This window comes from Salvelinus namaycush, chromosome 27 (genome assembly GCF_016432855.1).
Source record: "Salvelinus namaycush isolate Seneca chromosome 27, SaNama_1.0, whole genome shotgun sequence".
Lineage (NCBI taxonomy): Eukaryota > Metazoa > Chordata > Actinopteri > Salmoniformes > Salmonidae > Salvelinus > Salvelinus namaycush.
Window position 1 is genome coordinate 7661248 of NC_052333.1, and position 24132 is coordinate 7685379.

The 24132-nt window shown below is 44.1% G+C and overlaps 2 protein-coding genes across 3 annotated transcripts in view; both read right to left on the minus strand.

The window, feature by feature from the left end:
• Positions 1-6350, minus strand: part of LOC120022149 (DENN domain-containing protein 3-like) — a 71748-nt gene extending 65398 nt beyond the window's left edge. The window contains exons 1-6 of one of the 2 annotated variants that reach the window (XM_038966008.1): positions 6236-6350; positions 1981-2391; positions 1331-1628; positions 751-866; positions 307-437; positions 2-113 (exon numbers count right to left, since the gene is read on the minus strand). In XM_038966008.1, the coding sequence (XP_038821936.1) occupies positions 2-113; positions 307-437; positions 751-866; positions 1331-1628; positions 1981-2061 (738 nt within the window). In that variant the 5' untranslated portion in view covers positions 2062-2391; positions 6236-6350. Of the gene's footprint in view, position 1; positions 114-306; positions 438-750; positions 867-1330; positions 1629-1980; positions 2392-6197 lie in introns of both variants that reach the window. The other variant, XM_038966007.1, reaches the window with a different exon arrangement.
• Positions 6351-11818: 5468 nt separating this feature from the next.
• The window catches only part of LOC120022565 (solute carrier family 45 member 4-like), a 77112-nt gene continuing 64798 nt past the window's right edge, over positions 11819-24132 (minus strand). The window contains exons 5-9 of the mRNA XM_038966524.1: positions 19532-19711; positions 18237-19411; positions 17851-17950; positions 16985-17196; positions 11819-13307 (exon numbers count right to left, since the gene is read on the minus strand). Of these exons, the coding sequence (XP_038822452.1) occupies positions 12945-13307; positions 16985-17196; positions 17851-17950; positions 18237-19411; positions 19532-19711 (2030 nt within the window). The 3' untranslated portion in view covers positions 11819-12944. The remainder of the gene's footprint in view (positions 13308-16984; positions 17197-17850; positions 17951-18236; positions 19412-19531; positions 19712-24132) is intronic.

Below are 24132 nucleotides of genomic sequence, written 5' to 3' on the forward strand. Positions count from 1 at the left end.
CCACATGCAGTTGCCCAGGTGGAGGAATGGGCACCAGCGCCAGCTTGGCTGAAAACTCCTTCACCCTCTCCTCAAAGTCCCCCATCCAGCTGGGCTTGAGCTGGGACAAGAGACTGAGCACACACCCGTTAGATGGACACCATCCAGCCAAAACATACAGGTCAATAGGTGTCCAAGATGAGCTGAACTGATCCCTTTATAATAACGGCCCACATCTGGCTGTGATAACATGTAGTCTACTGTTTTGTATTCTCGTTTGGTATTTACTTAAAAGAGGATGGTGAGAGGATGGTGAATTGTTCTCACCATGACAGGCAGTCCCTGAGAGCGTTGTAGTAAGGGTATTTAGAGATGACACAGATGCCGTACGCCGTGTAGAGACGGGACGACTTGGAGGACAACCGGTAGCCATTTTGGTGCCCACCATCCTGAGAGAACTGGGACCCAAGCAAACAACCAATCAGAGAGCAATGTTTTACACAGTGACCTGATGTGGACAGTAATTGAAATGACTGTTTTGTGTGGCTGTAGACTGTATTTATATTCCATGTGTCCTTCTACATTCCCATAGCAGCAAATGTAAAAGTCTACAAATGTATAAAAAAAAAAACATGGACCTAAAAAGGCCAATGTTCACAATAAATCTCTGTCTAAAGAGGGGTTTATCTTCAAATGATAAACCCCTCTTTACTGAAGAAGGTAAAGCATTCCAGTGGGCATGGATAAAGCTCAGCCGGTGAGCCGTCTCACCTGTATAGGCCTGTAGTACTGCACCACTACAGCATGTGTCCTGTTCCCGAAGACATCAGTAAACACCAGGTAATGGTACGAGTCTTCTCTCTGCTCACTGGCTATCTGAAGACCCCCTGGCCAATGGAAGAAAGCAGACACAAGACCTCATATAAGAGGAATTACAAACTGGGTGGTTCAAGCCCTGAATGTTGATTGGCCGACAGCCGTGGTATATCAGACCGTATACCACGGGTGTAACAAAACATTTATTTTGTACTGCTCTAATTACGTTGGTAACCAGTTTATAATAGCAATAAAGCACCTCTGGGGTTTGTGATATATGTCCAATATACCACAGTTAAAGGCTGTGTCCAGGCACTCCGCGTTGCGTCGTGCTTAATAACAACCCTTAGCCGTGGTATATTGGCCATATACCACACCCACTCGTGCATTATTGCTTAATCGCACGACACGACACATTCACCTTTGGTGATGAAGATGACAAATCTGGAGTTATGAACATACTCCTTTGATCATTAATATGTAGTGCTATGGTGTAGACTGTGTGTGGCTAGCCGAAATCATCACGCTGTGTCACCTGGGAAGCAGAGCTGAGGCAGGGCGATGAGGTCCAGGTCCTTGGGGACACTGATGTCCTCTGTGGTGCCGCCCCCTCCATCGCTACCCTTGGCTGCCTCTCCGTTAGCCGTACCAGGCCTCCCCCTCTTCTTCTTGATGAAGGAGCGCCTCCTCTGGATCCTGGTGAAGGCCGGGGCGTGACCCTGACCTTTGGTCTCGCTACTTACACTCTCCTTGGTCACAAAGGGTGGGGCGTGCACCTGCAGTACCTCCGTCTCCAACAGGGGGAGCTCTTTGATTTTACCCTGCTGGTGTGACTGGCAGGAAGGGGAAACATATACAGGCCTACATGTGATGCGTATGACTATGTGTCATATGATTGATATGATGTGGTGGAAGCCTAAGCCACGAAAATCAATGTGTTGCAAAACCAACAGTGTAGTGAATCTGCACATTTCTGACATGATTTACGAAAGCTGGAAAGAGAGCAGGCGATGGGTTACGAAAACATATGCACGATTTGGAATCCGATCGCAGATTTGACAAGCAGAGAAGTAGGGGAAGATTTCATACCATAGAAACATGTTCTCTAACTTGTTGCGTTAGTGGTCAAAATGGCAGTTGTTTGGGAAAAGTTGGAAGAACACGGTTTGAGTGAGCAGTACCTACCTGATAGAGTTCCCTGAGTGTACTGCTGACTGCTCCAACCACCACACAAGCCTCCAGAAGTCCAGAGGGAACATCTGCCATTAGTACCTAGACGACAGCAGAGCCAGCCGGACACCACCGACACACAAACACTGTCATCGTCTTCTTTTCTGAGTCCAACAGGTGGCGTCACTCTTACGCAAAGCTCCTCCTGTACGACGTTAGTTCAGACAAATGTGGACTGAGTCGTACTGTCTGACGTAAGACAATGGTGTTAGTCTACAGTCCATTCATCCAGATTACAGTCAGAATGATAGGTCTCCTGCTTCTCCTCCTCTACCACTTTCTTCACTTCCACAGGACCCGTCTAGATCAGAACCACCTAGAGGAAAGGTCCATCTCAGTAGAATCCTCTGAAACATGGCCTCAGCTCTAGGGAACGACAGACATAGACATTAGTCAGTTAGGTTAGTCATTCTATAAGTCACTAAGGCCTGATAGAAGTCAGCATATAGACCCTATAAACTAAGATCCTGCATGCCGGCCTGGTAATCATGAAAAACCCATTGTCATCCCACCAGATGTTGGGGCCTGATCACTCAGGCAGCTAACCAGAAACCGATCATTAACGTGTTTAACATGAATCCCAAACCCAGGGGAGGAAATCAAGTATCAGTAGTTACCATAACTTATCTAAGTGAATCGTCAGGTTTTGACTTTGTTTAATTTTTTTGTCAACTGTAAAGCAGAAAGGTACGATTTGAACCTCATATAAACCACGTACAACAGGATTTCTCCATAACGTAGTACTTTGCCTGCATACTTTCCTCTGTTGTTGGCGATGGTAAAAAAAAAAAAACGAATCAAGCAGAGTTAGGGCTTTACTGATGTAGGTTCCAGAAAGGAGCTGGTCTGGGAGTGAAGATTTCTACGGAGATAAGAGCTTTTCCTCAGAATTGATAACCGATGTAACACATTCCTCCGTGGACTGTGTTCTGAAGCCTCAGATTGTGGTGTGGAGAATGACAATGTCTGCATTCTTCTGTCCACTTGAAGATGAGAAGTTTATTGTCTGTGTTCCATCTTAATATTACATTTTTATTGGCCAGTCTGAGATATGGCTTTTTCTTTGCAACTCTGCCTAGAAGGCCAGCATCCCAGAGTCGCCTCTTCACTGCTGACATTGAGACTGGTGTTTTGCGGGTACTATTTAATGAAGCTGCCAGTTGAGGACTTGACACTAATGTACTTGTCCTCTTGCTCAGTTGTGCACCGGGGCCTCCCACTCCTCTTTCTATTCTGGTTAGAGCCAGTTTGCGCTGTTCTGTGAAGGGAGTAGTACACAGCATTGTATGAGATCTTCAGTTTCTTGGCAATTTCTTGCATGGAATAGCCTTCATTTCTCAGAACAAGAATAGACTGATGAGTTTCAGAAGAAAGCTCTTTATTTCTGGCCATTTTGAGCCTGTAATCCAACCCAGAAAGGCTGATGTTCCAGATACTCAACTAGTCTAAAGAAGGCCAGTTTTATTGCTTCTTTAATCAGAACAACCCGTTTTCAGCTGTGCTAACATAATTGCAAAAGGGTTTTCTAATGATCAAGTAACCTTTGAAAATTATAAACTTGGATTAGCTAACACAACGTGCCATTGGAACACAGGAGTAATGGTTGCTGATAACGGGCCTCTGTACACCTATGTAGATATTCCATTTTTAAAAATCTGCAGTTTCCAGGTACAATAGTCATTTACAACGTTAACAAATGTCTACACTGTATTTCTGATCAATTTTATGTTATTTTAAATGGACAAAAAAAAAGTGCTTTTCTTTCAGAAACAAGGACATTTCTAAGTGACCCCAAACTTTTGAACGGTAGTGTATACAAAAACGTATAACTAAAATATCATTGTTGCATAAATATTTGTTTAGGCAAGCTTAAATTAGTTCAGGAGTAAAATTTGACTTAAAGAAATCACATAATAAGTTACATGGACTCACTCTGTGTGAAATAATTAGGGGTTGTCATTTTTTTGAATGATGGACCCATCCTCTGTCCCCCATACAACATCTGTAAGGTTTCAGTCAAGTACTGATTCAACTACAAAGACCAGGGAGCTTTTCGAAAGCCTCATAAAGGGCAGTGATTGGTAGATGGGTAATAATAACAAATCAGACATTGAATCTCTCTTTAAGTATGGTCAAGTTAATAATTATGCTGTGGATTATGTATTAAACCAACCAGACAACAAAGATACAGTCGTCTTTCTGAACTGAGGGGCCTGACAGGAAGGAAACTGCTCAGGGATGTTACCATGAGGCCATTGGTGATTTTAAAACATTGTAGTGACTTCACAATAATAACATAAATGACAGACTGAAAAGAAGAATACAAATATGCATCTTGTATACAACAGGGCACTAACGTAATACTGGAAAAGAACAAAGCAAAGGAATACACTTTTTGGCCTAGATGCAAAGCCTTAATGTTTGTGGCAAATCCAACACAACACATCACCGAGTAACTGCCTCCTTATTTCCAAGAATGGTGGTGGCTGCATCATGGTATGGGTATGCTTGAACAATCAGCAAATACAGTGGAGTTTTTCAGGATGAAAAGAAATGGGATGAAGCTAAGCATAGGCAAAATCCTAGAGGAAACCTGGTTCAGTCTGCTTTACACCAGAGACTGGGAGAGGAATTCACCTTTCAGCAGAACAATGATCCACTACAGAAGGCCAAATCTACACTGGAGCTGCTAACCAAGAACACAGTGAATGTTCCTGAGTGGCCAAGTTTTGACTTAAATCTGCTTTAAAATATATGGCAAAACTTGAAAATGGCTGTCTAGACATGATCCCCAACATCTTGACAGAGAATTTAGAAGATAATAAAAATGGGCAAATATTGCACAAATCCAGGTGTGCAAAGCCCTTATAGACTCCCCAAGAAGACTCACAGCTGTAATCGATGGCAAAGGTGTTTCCAACATGTATTGACTCAGGGAGCTGAATACTTATGCAACGATTATATTTTAGCATATTTAATTTGTATTCATATTTAAAATATGTTAGAATATTTCTTCCACTTTGACAGAGTATTCTGTGTAGATTGTTGGCGAAAAATTACAATTAAATACATTTTAATCTCACGTTGTAAAACAATAAAATGTGAAGAAATCCAAGGGGTCTGAATAGTATCAGTTATCTCTAAAAAAAAAACATACTTCCAGAAGTTACCATGAATTACTTAGTGAGATTTATTTGCTTTGTTGGCAGAGTTTAGATATCATCCTGTCATAACTGCCATTTTGTCTGCATGCAGTGCTCATAGTCTTTATTTAACATGTAAATAATTATATTCCTAATACTACATATGACCTATTCAGTCAAAAAGTTTAATTCAGAAGATAAAAATACAAGACACAACAAAGTCGCCTAGAGTAAGTAGGATTGTGTGATTCATAAAGGCCAAGCAGTTTGCTTTTCTCCCCAAAAGGCACATCCGTTTCTTATCATCAGTGCAGCTGCGGTGGTGCTTACATTAGGTCTATGAAATCCCTGCCCAACATTTTGGACCAGTGAGTAGCCTAACCTTGTGTAATGGAAAACACTAGGAGTAATGTTATTCTCTCTCAAAATCCACAGTTTAGGAGAAAAAAACACTATTCAAGGTGCAGTTCAGAATAGCGATCCATCCCAATGTTACAGTAACTCCACAATAATGGCAGAGTGAACAGAATACAAATATAGAAATATACCAAAACATGCATCTTGAATACATAGAGAGGATGTTGAAAAGACATATGCACTGTTACTACACTACATGACACCAAAGATGGGTTTTAAAATATGATTTTCCAGAAATAAACGACCCGATGGAACCACAGACATCTAGTCTGCTCTGGCAGAACCCAGTCTGAGTCCTCCTGGCCGGTAGTCACACTGGTCATTCTAGTTCTAAATCTCAGGTACGTCGCAAGTCTGTGCCTCATGGATCTTAGTGATAGGGTGCTATTTATAGTCTAACGACAGGTAGACTGACCTTTGTCCTAATCTATAAACTCATGTTGACTTCTCATTTAAACTACAGAACACAAAAGAGGAAAAGTGATGACACTTTAAATGGCATTGTTGTGACAAGTAGGTTTGCATCTGAAATAAAAAGTGGTCAGATTGTTTAAACCTGACATATAGCTAGCTCTTTTATGACACTTATAGAAAATACAAGACATCACCAACCTCTATTCAATCGGCTATTTTCCATCAGGTAACGTTACCTTCGTTGGTGAAATAATGAAGGCGTCAAATCCAACTTTATTGGCGATAAAGCGCACACGAAACTCCACACAGTACGCCGCTGACCCGACCCGACCACTCCACTCACCGGATAAGACCAGAGCAGTGGAGCAAATGTCAAATTTCAACCGTTGTTGGCTCCATACAACTTCCTGGTAAAAAGGCGGCTCATAGCCTACACAGATTCAAATTAGATTCAGGACTAATATGAATCAGACGCAGATAACTCATTAAAACCATATTAGTTCTACTGTTTTGCGATTCAATTAAGATTTATATTGTAGCCTACAACTACAATCATGTTACAAATAAAACGACTATAAATGTATAGTACTGCTGGTTGCAATACGTAGTTAAATGCTGCCATCCAGCGGCTGAGAGAAACATCCATGAAACGCAGAATACTATCCAGTGGTGAGAAATGTAACACTCGAAGAATACCACAAGGTGGGAACATTGTATAAGGAAGGGACTGTTGTCAACATTCCCAGACGATGGCCCTTTTTGTGCACAAGGTCTCATTTGTGCATTATGTTTAGATCATGTCCAAGACACAGTGGGTGTATGGTACTTAAGTAAAAAATACTTAAAAGTACCACTTAAGTATTTTGGTGGCGGGTATCTGTACTTAACTTTACATCCCTGGTCATCTCTACTGCCTCTGATCTGGTGGACTCACTAAACAGAGAACATCCCTGGTCATCCCTGCTGCCTCTGATCTGGTCGACTCACTAAACAGAGAACATCCCTGGTCATCCCTACTGCCTCTGATCTGGTGGACTCACTAAACAGAGAACATCCCTGGTCATCCCTACTGCCTCTGATCTGGTCGACTCACTAAACAGAGAACATCCCTGGTCATCCCTGCTGCCTCTGATCTGGTGAATTCACTAAACAGAGAACATCCCGGGTCATCCCTACTGCCTCTGTAACCGATGTGAAATGGCTAGCTAGTTAGCGGTGGTGCGCGCTAATAGCCTTTCAAACGGTGACGTCACTCGCTTTGAGACCTTGAAGTAGTGGTTCCCCTTGCTCTGCAAGGGCCGCGGCCTCTGTGGAGTGATGGGTAACGATGCTTCGTGGGTGACTGTTGTTGATGTGTGCAGAGGGTCCCTGGTTCGCGCCCGGGTCGGGGCGAGGGGACGGACGTAAAGTTAAAATGGTTACATTGATGCTGTTGACCCGGATCACTGGTTGCTGCGGAAAAGGAGGAGGTCGAAAGGGGGGTGAATGTAACCGATGTGAAATGGCTAGCTAGTTAGCGGTGGTGCGGGCTGGTATCTGTACTTAACTTTACATCCCGGGTCATCCCTACTGCCTCTGTAACCGATGTGAAATGGCTAGCTAGTTAGCGGTGGTGCGCGCTAATAGCCTTTCAAATGGTGACGTCACTCGCTTTGAGACCTTGAAGTAGTGGTTCCCCTTGCTCTGCAAGGGCCGCGGCCTTTGTGGAGCGATGGGTAACGATGCTTCGTGGGTGACTGTTGTTGATGTGTGCAGAGGTTCGCGCCCGGGTCGGGGCGAGGGGACGGAAGTAAAGTTATACTGTTACACCTCTGATCTGGCTGACTCACTAAACAGAGAACATCCCTGGTAATCCCTACTGCCTCTGATCTGGTGGACTCACTAAATAGAGAACATCCCTGGTCATCCCTACTGCCTCTGATCTGGTGGACTCACTAAATAGAGAACATCCCTGGTCATCCCTACTGCCTCTGATCTGGTGGACTCACTAAATAGAGAACATCCCTGGTCATCCCTACTGCCTCTGATCTGGTGGACTCACTAAGCACATGCTTAATTTGTAAATGATGTCTGAGTGTTGGACATGCCCCTGGCTATCTGTAAATAAAAAAACAAGAAAATTGTTCCGACTGGTTTGCTTAATATAAGGAATTTGAAATTATTTATACTTTTACTATTGATACTTAAGAATATTTTAGCAATTACATTTACTTTTGATACTTAAGTACATTTAAAACAAAATACTTTTTGACTTTTACTCAAGTAGGATTTTACTGGGTGACTTTGACTTGAGTCATTTTCTATGAAGGTGTCTTTACTTTTACTCAAGTATGATAATTGGGTACTTTTTCCACCACTGGTAAGACATAGTATTGCAGTCTGGTAGATTTCCAGTCATTTAAATGAATAAAATACCCCCTTGGTTTAGAAATAGTATATGACTTATGTAGCTTAGGTCAGCAACTGTTTCACCTTATCATAAACATGATCTTACAGAGTGTGGCTTTAATTGAAAGAGGAAGTTGTGGTTTGCTCAGCGTAGATGACCTGTGGTTTGACCCGAGGTGGAATGTGATGTGTGATATAGTGTGGAGGTATAACTATTCCCTCTCCAGTTTTTTATTCATTTTATAACCCTGATAAGTCATCATTAAAGTTTGGCGCTTAATGCACTGATAGCCTTCGTCTCTTCTTTGCCCTACCAAGATCTTCGGACTGTACGCTGGCTTTCCTCATATTGACCTAAAAACAAACCACCCTCTAACGTTAATATGACTTTATACTACACGTGTAGAGTATTTCATAGATGATGCAGTTTATTATTATAGTTACATAGCTAATATTTGGTTTTCAAAAGGTAATATATGAGTGCAATACAACAATAAAGTGACAGAAGCCCTTGAGTTTTTTTTTTTAAAGGTGCATTCAATACAGTGTTCTTCCATGGTTCTACATATGAAGGCTCAAGCCTATTTACACAATGTATATACAGTCCTTATAGAAAAAAAGCTAATACAAATAATACGCTATTTTATAGCAGCAAAATAAACTAAAATAGTATTTACACTGACTGCAACTACTGTTTTTCCCATTATTTAAGTAATATCAGTGATAAATTCATTACATAAAATACTATATGCAACTCCCATTGTCCTAAAATAAAATGACCTTACAAAAGTATCTTTAAAATAATGAGAGATGAATGATAGCATTCTCCTATCAAAAGAAAAGAGGGAAACTGATTTGAGTTTAATTAATTGAATTATACTTTTTCAAAAACACATTTCTGTCTGAAAAGTTAACAAATGAAATATTGGTATTGCAGTGTGAACTCAATCTTAGAAAATAAAGTGAATTGTAAACCAGATGACACGCACACGCACGTGTTTCAAACACATTCCAGTCCTCCGATTACTCTAACATACCTCTTGCATTTGTTACTGTAAATATATATCTGTATTTATATATGTTATATTTAAATAAAGTGAAAGCATCCATTTAACATGAAAAGAGCTATATATATATATATATATATATATATATATATATATAAAACATATCCAGTTCTTTTTTTTTCTTTTGCAAGATTATTCTTTTCTTTTCTTCAAACTTTGTATGTGCAAGTTCTGTGCAGACCCTCTGCCCGTCACAAAACGACAAATATTTTACATTCATGACTTTAACATTGTCACCTGATGGAATCAAGGAAACTCCAACTCCCAGCAGGCCTTTCAACATAGGCCACTATCTCAACATTCCAGAGTCAACAGCAAGAGGTTCAGGAAAACTATCATACACTTCCTTACATCTTAGAAACACCCAAGTTGCACTTCAAGTATTCAACAAGGCATGGTTCTTCTCTAAAAAACCAAACCAATACTATGCTTATTTAGCTAGGAGTACATGGTTGTTGTTTTTCATACAGTATAACTATGATACACATACATACAGCCATGCATTAAAAAAGTTCACCCGATCCCAGAATCTTAACACTTCCACCCTTGCTTACAGAGGCAGAAAACATTATTGCAACAATCGTCTGATTTGTCAAATACTTGATGCTCTCTGTTTGTTTACACTTTAAGTTTGGTTTGAATCTCCTCTTGAAACTCTGAAAAGATTTCAGCTTTTTGTTTTTCAGTTCGACACATTAATGAAGGTTAAATTACACTTTCACAAATCTACCTCTATTGACTAACATGTATCCTTAACAAGAGACGACAGAGCGATGTACTCTGTAACTTCAATATAATAAACACGTAGGAGAAGGAAGCCATATCTCATATACGGTAAGTATTCGTGTAGAAACACAGCCAACCTGGATATAGTTATTGGGTAGTCCCAGCTCTATAGCCCTAAGGCTCTGATCTGACCTCCTGGGGCCTGTCACAGCAGAGACACATGGGCCTGTAAAGCCATAACCAGCATGCGCAACACAACAGACAGACCAGAGCCACAATGAGTTCCACAGTGGAGCTCTACTCCCTCCACTAGTTTCCACCCTCAGTCCACCATGTCCTCTATAGAAGAATTCTAGCTCAGGGTGCATGTAGGCCATGCAGAGCCAACATGGTGAGTTAACATTTAGCTAAGGCCGCTTCAGATATCAGCATAACTCGCCACAGGGCCCAAACCATGCAGCAACCAGGTGTTAAATGTAAACGCACTACAAGTGAGAGGATATAACTCTTCTTTTCTATTTTTTACCCCGTTTTCGTGGTATCCAATTGGTAGTTACAGTCTTGTCTCATCGCTGCAACTCCCGTACAGACTCAGGAGAGGCGAAGGTCGAGAGCCGTGCGTCCTCCGAAACACAACCCAACCAAGCCGCACTGCTTCTTGACACAATGCCCACTTAACCCAGAAGCCAACCGCACCAATGTGTGGGAGGAAACACCGTGCACCTGGCAACCGTGTCAGCGCGCGCTGCGCCCGGCCCGCCACAGGAGTCGCTAGTGCGTGATGGGACAAGGACATCCCTGCCGGCCAAACCCTCCCGTAACCCGGACGACGCTGGGCCAATTGTGTGCCGCTCCATGGGTCTCCCGGTCGCGGCCGGCTACGACAGAGCCTGGATTCTAACCCAGAATCTCTAGTGGCACAGCTAGCACTGCAATGCAGTACCTTAGACCACTACACCACTCGGGAGGCCCCTGGATATAACTCTTCTGTCAAGACCCATTACTTCAGTTAGAAAAATAAAAGGAAGACCTATATGGTAGGAAAATAATCAACTTGAATTCCTGCACAGTTTAAGTTCTGCCTAAGTGCTCCTCCCCCAAGACTCCGACTTACCCCCCCCCCCCTCACCTCCATGAGCAGGCACTCCCACATTTGACAAACATCTAGCTAGTATTAGTTACATCCTCAAACAAACGTCAGCAGCTGAAATTGTGCAGCGAGTGACACAATGCATTAACAATGCAATTGAAACAAGACAAAGAGAACGAATTGAAGCCTGAAATCTGTTTCTCCTCTGTGAGACAGAAGAGCTTCCAAGCTCCTTACAGTGCTCCTCAACTTCTGTCCTCCGTTTGGTATGCAATTCTCCGTAACTCCAATGCAGCATTGGGATTCTTTCTCATTTCCTTAAAGTGTTTCTGTTCTTCGTCAACGGTGAGGCCCTTGTGATCTCAGAAGGATATATTCTGAAAGGTGGAAAATAGGATCCTTACTATAAATTACTAAAGAGGATAAAGATATATTTGTGTGGATCAGCATTTCCCCAAACTCGCTCCTGGGGACCACAAGGGGTGCACGTTTTGGTTTTTGCCCTAGCACTACTCAGGTGATTCAAATAATCAAAGCCTGATGATGAATTCATTATTTGAATCAGCTGTGTAGTGCCAGGGCAAAAACCAAAACGTGCACCCCTTGTGGTCCCCAGGAGCGAGTTTGGGAAATGCTTGTGTACAGTAGATATAGTGTAACTCAGTTGTGTCAAACTCATTCCACGGAGGGTCGAGTGTCTGGTGTTTTCAGTTTTTCTTTTCATTTTAGACCTAGACAACCAGGTGAGGGGGAGTTCTTTACTAATTAGTGACCTAAATGTATCAATCAAGTACGAGGAAAGAGTGAAAACCAGCAGACACTCGGCTCTGTGTGGAATGAGTTTGACACGTGGTGTAACTGGTCTTATTACAATTTAGTATGTCATAACAGTTAGAAATTCAATAATTAGGAGAACTGATTGATTTACCAAACACTGCCTTCCTCCCCCTCCTCTCCTAACTGAGAAATTACCTCTTTATACATGTGCAGTTTCCTCTTAAAGCTACGAAAAACCTTTTAAGTCCAAAAAGTAAAACATCAACCCTGTAAATGATACCGGGCCTGGACCATTTGGTGATAACAATATCCTTCTGCAACATAATGTCAAAAATATATAGAGGAAAGTAAACTAAATAAACATGTTCAATCAAAAGAGCAATTTTCTGCATTTTCAAATGCTTCACTTATTAGAAGAATATAATATTTCTTAGAGACTCTTCGTCTTTTCCTTTATCTTGACCCTTGAATGGAAGTGAGAGTGAAGTGCATGTCTTTTTCCAGAGATCCCAGTTCAGCGCGTGAACGTCGGTCGGTCGCATGTGTATCCACTGTCCCCTGATCTGTCCTGTCCAGTTGGACCGCCTCGATCGCCGCCCCTGGTGGCCCTGAGAGGGAGAGATGGCTGTCCTCTCCTCGCCACACCACAGTCCTTAGACCGTGACGAGCGAGAGACAGGCCCCAAATGAAATGAAACACAAGTCAAAACCTTAACACATCATGGCCCATGTGTGTCTTTGAGAGAGGTCGGTCAAGCCCATGCCATCAGCAGATTATTGGGTGGCAACGGCCCGGTTGTAAAAAAGGAATGTCGGTTTTTATTTTTTGATGATGTCGTTGCATTGCTATGGTTACAGTAAGCTCCAACCTTTCCGGTTAATTGGCGATCACATCAAATTACAGAGTGGACTCGCACTGCACTTTACACATAGTGGTGGCGGCACCTTTCTTTGTCAGTTTTAGAACACTGGGTTTCTCCGTGACGCTGTTATCGGAGATGGGCCCTGTTAGAGCCTTCTGCTCGCCCTTGGCCTCCGCGTCGCCGTGACTTGGGTAGATAACCAGGAACCAGGCGGTGAGGAAACCCAGGAAGGAGCCGCCGGACGCCACCATGGGGATGACCCGCACACTACCCGTAGCGTCCACTGCCGCACCCAGCGCCGACGCCACCAGGATCTGGGAGATGTACACCTGGCACGACAGGATGGCACAGTCGATGCCGAAGCCCCGCTTGGAATTCCCCGGGCTGTGGTGGATGTACTGGGAGAGAGGGAGGGGGGAGAGAGGGAGAGAAGAGAGAGGGAGAATAGTGAGAGGGAGAATAGTGAGAGGGAGAATAGAGAGAGGGAGAATAGAGAGAGGGAGAGAAGAGAGGGAGAGTAGAGAGAGGGAGAGTAGAGAGAGGGAGAGTAGAGAGAGAGAGTAGAGAGGGAGAGCAGAGAGAGGGAGAGAAGAGAGAGTAGAGAAGAGAGAGTAGAGAGAGGGAGAGTAGAGAGAGCAGCGAGGGAGAGTAGAGAGGGAGAGTAGAGAAAGGGAGAGTAGAGAGAGGGAGAGAGAGAAGAGAGAGGGAGAGTAGAGAGAGGGAGAGAAGAGAGAGGGAGAGAGAGTAGAGAGAGGGAGAAAAGAGAGGGAGAGAGAGAAGAGAGAGGGAGAGTAGAGAGAGGGAGAGAAGAGAGAGTAGAGAGAGGGAGAGAAGAGAGAGTAGAGAGAGGGAGAGAGAAGAGAAGAGAGAGGGAGAGTAGAGAGAGGGAGAGAAGAGAGAGGGAGAGAAGAGAGAGAGATAGAAGAGAGAGGGAGAGAAGAGAGAGGGAGAGAAGAAAGAGGGAGAGAAGAGAGAGGGATAGAAGAGAGAGGGATAGAAGAGAGAGAGAGAGAGAGGGATAAAAGAGAGAGGGAGAGAAGAGAGAGTAGAGAGAGGGAGAGAAGAGAGAGGGAGAGAAGAGAGAGGGAGAGAAGAGAGAGGGAGAGAAGAGAGAGGGATAGAAGAGAGAGGGAGAGAAGAGAGAGGGATAGAAGAGAGAGAGTAGAGAGAGGGATAGAAGAGAGAGGGAGAGAAGAGAGAGAGAGAGTAGAGAGAGGGATAGAAGAGAGAGGGAGAGAAGAGGTATGGCGTAAAATAATTGCTAAATTGTCATTGTAATACACAGGGTGTTCGTAACTGACTGACTTGTCCCTGGTTAAATAAATGTTAAATCATTTAAAACAATGTAGATATTATATCAACTTGCGTATGACACGTTCTGGCATCCTCTAAGAGCATCTGGCATTAGTCTTGGCATAGTGACATCAATGTTAACGTTTCTGGATCTTTTCATGGACTGACACACAGCAGCATACAGCCTTGGGATAATCATAACAGTCAGCAGATGAAACATTACCACCGTCGGTTGGCATCTTCCATCTGCCCTCTGGGATGTAGGTCTGCAATAACATCCTTCCACAGAAGTTACTTCTACTGTTTATTGTATGTGATTTCAACTATATTTAATGAGATGTCCACTCAGTATGTTTACTTCAAAACGTTGTGGGGACATGTAAAATAATTAAATAAAGCATCCACATTTTTGTTCTCATGTTCTCACACTGGGTGAACAGTGAATACCATGACCTCTGGACAGTGAATACCATGACCTCTGGACAGTGAATACCATGACCTCTGGACAGTGAATACCATGACTTCTGGACAGTGAATACCATGACTTCTGAACAGTGAATACCATGACCTCTGAACAGTGAATACCATGACTTCTGGACAGTGAATACCATGACTTCTGAACAGTGAATACCATGACCTCTGGACAGTGAATACCATGACCTCTGGACAGTGAATACCATGACCTCTGGACAGTGAATACCATGACTTCTGGACAGTGAATACCATGACTTCTGAACAGTGAATACCATGACCTCTGGACAGTGAATACCATGACTTCTGAACAGTGAATACCATGACCTCTGGACAGTGAATACCATGACTTCTGAACAGTGAATACCATGACTTCTGAACAGTCAATACCATGACTTCTGACAGTGAATACCATGACTTCTGAACAGTGAATACCATGACTTCTGAACAGTGAACACCATGACTTCTGAACAGTGAATACCATGACTTCTGAACATCATCTGGTATACTGTATATTGATCTAGTAGGACAGTGGTTCCCGATCCAGTAGGACAGTCCCGTACCCCTTCAAACATTCAACCTCCAGCTGCGTGCCCATTACCACTCCACTATGTCTCCCTGTCATGGCTTTTGCACCATCAGTACAGATATCAACACATCTTGACCACCAAAGTCCATTTGATGTCACAAAGCTGTCCAGTACTTTAAAAATATCCTCTCATATTGTCCAGGTTTCCAGTGGTTTGCAGAAGAGGATGTCTTCCTTAATTGACCCCCCATAAACGTAACTGACAAATACCAGGAGATGTGCCTGGCTCGCCACGTCTGTTGATTCATCCAGCTGTAACGCATAGAATTCACTGGCTGGTATGCGAAGCAGTAATTGTTTCAGAACATCTCCTGCCATGTCACTGATGCATCACGAAACAGTGTTGTTTGATGAAGACATTGTCTGTACAGTTTTTTGGGCGTTTTCCCCCAGCATTGTCATGGCCATATCCGCGGCAGCAGGAAGAATTAAGTCCTCCACAATAGTATGGGGCTTGCCTGTCCCAGCCACTCAGTAGCTCACCATATAAGACGCTTCCAGCCCCTTCTTATTAATGGTATCTGTTGCTTTTATACATGTCTTACTACTCGAAAGTCGTTTTAATTCTCACTCAAAAAACTCCTGTGGCTTATTTTTCAAATTGGCATGTTTTGTTTCTAAATGTCTGCGCAAGAGTGAAGGTTTCATCAGGTTGTGAGAGTACTTTTGCACATATAACACACTGTGGCTGAGGAAAGGCACTACTCCCAATATAAGTGAACCCCAAATCAATGTAATGCTCATCATATTTGCGCCTCTTCGATGTCTGTTGTTCGATGCTTTCCCGGGTAAGGGGGCAGTAGCTCTTCGGATGCATCAGATTCACAACTGTCAGTGTCCATGCTAGCTGGGCTAGCAACAAATGTAGAATTACTGATGCTAGCATTGGATGTGCTTGTGGAAGCAGAACAACTTGTGTCTTCAACAGGTGCAGGTGTAGTACTGCTGGTAGTAGCAGTACTACCAGTAGAGCTGGTATGTGTCTCTATGGACGCGGGCCGTACTTTTTTTTTTATACCATTTATCAATTTTCGAGCAAACGGAATGAGCAGCAGCTACGTTTGGCTACATACGGACCGTTAGTGGAATTCCCGCGAGAGAGTAACGGTTAATGTGATTGGATGTTCATTATTTGACTAGGCTACCTGTATTTGACATTGTGTTTTTATTTCACTGAACACTGGATGGTTTAATTACATTTTTGGCAGGGTAACGAGGCTACTCAGGCGAGGAAAAAAACTCACCCAAATGTATAGCCCTGTTGTAAAATATAAATGGACTGTTTGAAAATATGAAGATCTTTTTTTAAATATATATTTTTTTATGTGAATCACATTTTTATTTGGTGAACCCCCGGCGGCAGTGCACCACAGTTTGGAAATACCTACAGTAGGAGATGCTACTAACTAACCTGTTATATCAGTCTATACTAACTAACCTGTTAGGTCAGTCTATACTAACTAACCTGTTATATCAGTGTATACTAACTAACCTGTTATATCAGTATATACTAACTAACCTGTTATATCAGTCTATACTAACTAACCTGTTATATCAGTGTATACTAACTAACCTGTTAAATCAGTATATACTAACTAACCTGTTAGGTCAGTGTATACTAACTAACCTGTTATATCAGTATATACTAACTAACCTGTTATATCAGTGTATACTAATTAACCTGTTATGTCAGTGTGTATACTAACTAGTATAGATCCTTACCTCTTTCATCTCATGGTATTGTCCCAGGAGGGCATAAGGGCAGTAGGAGATGCTCATGGAGATGATGCCCATGCTGCTGATCATCACCATGGAGACGTAGACGTTGGGGAAGATGGCCATGACAGCTGTACCGATGGAGAAGCCCAGCGTACCCAAGACGTAGATGACCTTGATGCTCAGGTCAAAGTTGTCCAGGTACTTCTGCAGTATGGCTGCAAACAACAGAATAGAATCGTTTATAAGCATTTGGGAATATAAACAAGGAGATGCTAAATCAAATGTATTTTATAAAGCCCTTTTTAGGTCAGCAGGTGTCACAAAGTGTTTTACAGATACCCAGCCTAAAACCCCAAAGAACAAGCAAAGCAGAAGCGAAAGCACATTGGCGACCCTGGAAATCTAGATTTCATGTGGCCTCGTATAAGTTGGTTTAGGTGACTCCAGTGTTATCCACACCGTGGCTCAACTGGATGGCATTCACCATGATTTAGTGATCAGTAGCTAGTACAACATTCCTCTTGTGACTTCCTCTGGGTGTTTAGATCCTGGGTTGCTGTACAGCTCTTTGTGAGTAGTCTGACTGTACTTGTACAGGTCGTCTCTGCTCACTAGCTCATCCCGGTCTAACCCTCCAGCATGTGAACAGAGCCACAGATAGCACATTGGCTGAAGACTGTGTGCACATTGTTCAGTACCGTTTTATTGGCTGCCTCAAAGCACACGGCCTGCACATGCCTTTGTATGGGCATGTGCGCTCATTCATTCATTGGTCACTTCATTTATTTGTTTGTTCACTCGTTCGCTCATTCGTCCGTCCATCCATCCTTCCTTTCATCCATCATTCAACTCAGTGACTGGTCAGTGACCTGAGCAGGAGGCAGCTGTCAGGGCGTAGATGACCAGCCCCCAGCAGCCCATCTGAACTCCTTTGTGGTAGTTCTGCAGATCCGTGGAGTTAGCAGGAGCCTGGAGAGAGGAGATAAAACAACTCAGCTTAGTTACTGAGAGAGAATGTGAGGCTGGTAGCCCAGAGGTTAGAGAGGCAGGCCAGCAACCAGAGCTTAGCAGGTTCATATCACAGGTCGGCATGAAAATCTGGTGTGGAGTGAGTTTTTTGTGTGATCAATAGTTTTTTATTTGTAGAAGACAAGGATATGTACATTTACGCCCAAAAAGAAAACTTTGCCCAAAATAAATAAAATTGGCTTTATAATAACGTGACACAATGACCTTGGAGTCCCAGCAGCCTTACCTTGGGGTCTCCGTGGTAGATGACCTGGCCCATGAAGTCAGTGTAGAAGACGGCCTCAGCTATGATGGAAAACCAGGTGAGGAGATGACAGACACACAGCCTCATCAGCTCTGGAGGCATCTTCAGCATGGACAGCCACAGCAGCCTGACTGTGGTCTCCGTCTCCCCCTCCTCACTCTCTGTGTCTCCGCTGGAGTTGGTGTTGCCCGACTGGTGGCGTGCTCTGGGGTTCTGCTGTCTCCTCTTCTGTCTCCGCTGCACCTCGTAGATGTCGTTCAAGCTGCGCGAGGACTTGATGAGCAGCGCGGCGTTGGCTCGCCGGTAGCGGTAGCGATGGGAACCCACGCGGCCGTAGTAGGAGAAGGTGCAGGACGGCTGGCGGTAGAAGATGTGGCGGCGGTGCCGCGTGGAGCCGTTGGTGCTGGCCGAGTTCTTCATGACCGAGCGGGCGTGCCCGTTAGCGCCCTGGCCCAAGCCGTTGGCGTGCGCCCGGCCGTTGGGCGTCTTCTGCTCGTTGACCTGGTTGTTGAGCAGCTCCTCCTCCCCGTCTGGGTCCTGCTCCTGCAGAAACTGTGACAGCCGGCAGATCTTTTTGGAGGTTTTGAGGAGGTCCTGGCTGCCTGTGCTGCTGCTGCGGCGTGGTGGAGAGCCGTGGTAGGATGATAGGTGGTCGGCGAAGATAGAGGGCTCGATGTGGCGCAGGAACAGAGCCTCGTGGTCCAGGTGATCTAGTGTTGCATCGGCCATTTGCAGCACAGAGTCAGACTTGGACCTCACCATCTCCACATCCAGGAAGTCCATGTTAATGTCGCGCAACGAGCGCCCGTCCTCGCCCCCGTCCCCCTCTCCGTAGAACTCATAACGGTCACAAGGGTCGTAGATGTCGTCCTCTCCAATGAGCTCCATGTGGGGGGTGTTGTGGCCGTGGAGCTTCCCCAGGGTGTCGTTGACCTTGTTGGCAGTGGAGGAGGCGGCGTCAGCCTCCTCGTCCAGCCGGTCCTGCTGGGGGCTGTACCGCTGCTCCTCGATGCTGAACAGATGCAGAGCCACCGAGATGGTGAACAAGATGGCCGCGAAGAAGAAGAGGATCTGCTCCTGGGACTTGAAGATTGAGCCCAGGAAGGTGTGGGTCCAGTCCAGACCGCCCAGCGCGTAGCCCACCGCTCCCCCACAACCTGGCGCAGACACACACATCATTTCCTGTTTGAGAATATTCAATCTATCAAAACTTTCACAGACATTACAGACACAGGTATGTGAATGGAAATATCCTGCTACTAAGACGTGTGTCATACCAGAGGAGAAGGCGTGGATGTTGAGGGCCATGTCTTGTTCTTCGGTGTCCGCCACGTCTAGTAGGTAGGCCCTTATGGGACCCTCCGTGGCGTCTGCACTGAAGTCCAGCACCACCACTCCGAGCACGGTCAGAACGATCCCTATGGGCTGGTTATTTGGCACGTCGCCGACGGCAAGACCTTGAACACAACCAGAGACTGAGTTAGTGTCCTAGCCGGTATAACAGGTTCAGAAAACCATAGACCTAATTCACAGACAGAGAGAAAGTTGGACACAGAGACCATTCCATTCCAGTATACATATATTGATAAGCAATATCCATCTTAGTTCCTTTCAGCTCTCCAACTAGGAGCACACTGCTGGATCGATAGAGAGAGAGAGATGAAAAGAGAGAGAGAGAGATGAAAAGAGAGAGATGGAGAAAAGAGAGATGGATAAAAGAGAGAGAGGGAGAGATGAGAGAGATGGAGAGAGAGAGTTGATAGAGAGATGGAGAGAGATGAAAAGAGAGAGAGATGGAGAGATGAGAGAGAGATAGAGTGAGAGAGAGATGGAGAGAGAGATGGAGAGAGAGATGAGAGAGAGATGGAGAGAGAGATGAGAGAGAGATGGGAGAGAGATGGAGAGATGAGAGATGAGAGAGAGATAGAGAGATATGGAGAGAGAAAGATAAGGAGAGAGAGAGCGATGAGAGAGAGATGAGAGAGAGAGATGGAGAGAGAGATATGGAGAGAGAGATGTAGAGAGAGAGATATGGATAGAGAGAGAGAGATATGGAGAGGGAGAGAGAGAGAGAGAGAGAGAGAGAGATATGGAGAGGGAGAGAGAGAGAGGTGGAGAGAGATATGGAGAGGGAGAGAGATGGAGAGAGAGATTGAGAGAGATTTGTACATGTGAATCAATACCCGATTAGTGTGTTACGCCTTCTTACACACAAACACACAGGACACACACACAGGACACACACACACACACACACAATAGATCCCAAGTTCATACAACCAGTAGTCCTAGGCTATATAAAAAAAACATTAAAAAGCAATGAGTCTGATGTAACAGATCAGAACGTTTAACTTTATAATGTTGATAAACTATTATTTCTTCACATTATTAGCGCAGCAATGTACACAAAGCAGGAAGCTACGAGCGAATGTTCATTATGCAATTATCAGAAAACACAGTCAAAAGCGCACCCCATATGCAAGAGGTTTCATGTGACAGATGAAAATAACCCTTGTAGAAAGGTATGTAAGGTGCTGATGAGGCCTGCCTTCCGTTGCCTATGTATTTGCTGTTTGAGATGCTGCAGCAGCTTCTGCTCAAAGGCTCTGTATCTGTATGCCGAACACGTGATAAATAAGATACATAACAAATATACTGTACACACACACGCCAATTTAATTCAATTAAATTATGCAAATTAACCTATAGACCGATAAGCAAGACCAGTCAAATGTATTTCCACCAATTAAGAGGCTAAAAAGCATTATTTCGCCATTAGATATTTTTCTTCTTCTCCCGGCTGGCGTCAATTTTATTTATCGGCTGTTCTATTTATTTATTTTTAGGCCCAAATCCGGCTATTGCTGGCTAACGGACACCCTGACACACCACCATATACCCTAGGTCATTCATAGCCCATTTCCCATAACGCCTTGCGTGGTGTGTGACTACTCTCGTTGTCCTTGTGTCTGGTCCAAGCTGTGACCTTGTCTTACCCAGAGGTTTAGTATTACCCCAAAGGACATTGGTTCATGGCACACACTGACATTTATGACATATATCACCTCACAGACCAGGAAACACACGTCAAGGTTGACTGGATCATATGTACCCTTATGGCTACCGAGAACATCTAGATGTTACCTCATCTAGATGTTACCTCATCTAGATGTTACCTCATCTAGATGTTACCTCATCTAGATGGTACCTCATCTAGATGGTACCTCATCTATATGGTACCTCATCTATATGGTACCTCATCTATATGGTACCTCATCTATATGGTACCTCATCTATATGGTACCTCATCTATATGGTACCTCATCTATATGTTACCTCATCTATATGTTACCTCATCTAGATGAGGTACCTCATCTATATGTTACCTCATCTATATGTTACCTCATCTATATGTTACCTCATCTATATGGTACCTCATCTATATGGTACCTCATCTATATGGTACCTCATCTATATGGTACCTCATCTATATGTTACCTCATCTATATGTTACCTCATCTAGATGTTACCTCATCGGAATGCAGAGTTATCAAAACAAGCATCTTATTCAAAATATAATTTATAATACAAACTATCCATGAAAGTGTGTGTTTCATTCCCGTAAAACAAAACAAAGCCAAAGCCTTATCGTACGCGCCATTAGTGTCAATTTCACTGGGAATGTAAACTCTTAGTAGTGAATTTCCATCATAACATTGAGCCCAGAGGAACTCCCCGCACACAACAACAAACAAGTCATTATTCAGACCTTCTCATTAAAGGGGAAAAGCTATTCTGAAAATATTTAGCTAATCAACAACGACCACAGACGAGGAAGAGAGGTGTACAAGTTGAAGAAAGAAAGAAGTCTGTACTGAGTCTGTGTGTAGTCAGTCTGTGTGTAGTCAGTCTGTGTGTAGTCAGTCTGTGTGTAGTCAGTCTGTGTGTAGTCAGTCTGTGTGTAGTCAGTCTGTGTGTAGTCAGTCAGTGTGTAGTCAGTCAGTGTGTAGTCAGTCTGTGTGTAGTCAGTCTGTGTGTAGTCAGTCTGTGTGTAGTCAGTCTGTGTGTAGTCAGTCTGTGTGTAGTCAGTCTGTGTGTAGTCAGTCTGTGTGTAGTCAGTCAGTGTGTAGTCAGTCAGTGTGTAGTCAGTCTGTGTGTAGTCAGTCTGTGTGTAGTCAGTCTGTGTGTAGTTAGTCAGTGTGTACGTAGTAAGCAAAGCCTTTCTTCCTGACAATGGAATGGCTGACGGGGTGACGCGCAGTGAGCTAGCGCTGGAGACAGGAAGTAGCTCCAGATAGGCATTGAAAGGTAAGAAGGAGGGCACAACAGGAAACGTTTCCCTGTGAACTGGTTCCCAGTCCTTTCCCATGTCACGGAGAATGACGGTTCACACACACACCGCCCGGCCAGCGGACACAGGAGTCTGTAGCCTTGCTGCTTCTGTTTCTCAGCAAGTTACTGTGACCCACAGCACTGGGACCTGAGCTAGGGGTGACGCTGCAAAAAAATAGCTGCTCTGGGAGGGCTACGACGAGGGCACTGAGCCAACACACACATTCACAGAAACGTGCACGTACGTACATACACCTCTCTCCAACACTCTTCACAGCAACGACCAACAACCTCTCTCCAACACTCTTCACAGCAACGACCAACAACCTCTCTCCAACACTCTTCACAGCAACAACCAACAACCTCTCTCCAACACTCTTCACAGCAACAACCAACAACCTCTCTCCAACACTCTTCACAGCAACAACCAACAACCTCTCTCCAACACTCTTCACAGCAACAACCAACAACCTCTCTCCAACACTCTTCACAGCAACAACCAACAACCTCTCTCCAACACTCTTCACAGCAACAACCAACAACCTCTCTCCAACACTCTTCACAGCAACAACCAACAACCTCTCTCCAACACTCTTCACAGCAACAACCAACAACCTCTCTCCAACACTCTTCACAGCAACAACCAACAACCTCTCTCCAACACTCTTCACAGCAACAACCAACAACCTCTCTCCAACACTCTTCACAGCAACAACCAACAACCTCTCTCCAACACTCTTCAAAGCAACGCGGCCCAACTAAATCAAATCTAATCCAATTGAAATCCAGGACCGGTCAAACTTTTCAGTTTGTTCAGTGACCCATGGAGCCTCATCTCCAGCAAGCAGAGAAAGTAACGCTACTTGTCCTCTCCCTTCCACTACTACCAGACTCTTCAGTCCTCCTTGGTGGACTGTCCTGAAGCTGGCAGCAAAACAACTCTATGGGTAATCTATCGATCTTCTCCTCTGCTGAACCTTTAAAGCACGGAGCAAAATGGATCCCTTCTCTCTTTCGCCTGCACAGAGTGAGGCACTTAGGGTCACTTCCACTGATAATGAATTTACCATAGCCGATGGCTGGCTAATGTAGGATGTGAAACTTTTGGTATGCACACGTTGCATTAGAACAGAGTTGAAGTTATAGAATCAGGCTTTTTCCTGACCTTTCTAAACTCAGGAGAACCACCGAGAGACACAGCCAGAGCTACTTTTCAATTCAATATGCTTCATATCACACTCCAGAAGAGGGCTTATTAGGTGAGGCAGAAAGCCTGCCGGACAGACTGGCTGCTATCACTGATAACAGAGAACATAATTAGTCTATTCTGTGAACTCAATCATCTCTCTCTCTCTGATTTACATTTCAGTCATTTAACAGAAACTCTCTTATCCAGAGAGACTTACAGTAGGGAGTGCATACAGTTTCCCCATACTGGTCCCCCATGGGAATCGAAACCACATTGCAAGTGCCATGCTCTAGCAGCTGAGTGCCCCACACACACACGCACACACACACACACACACACACACACACACACACACAC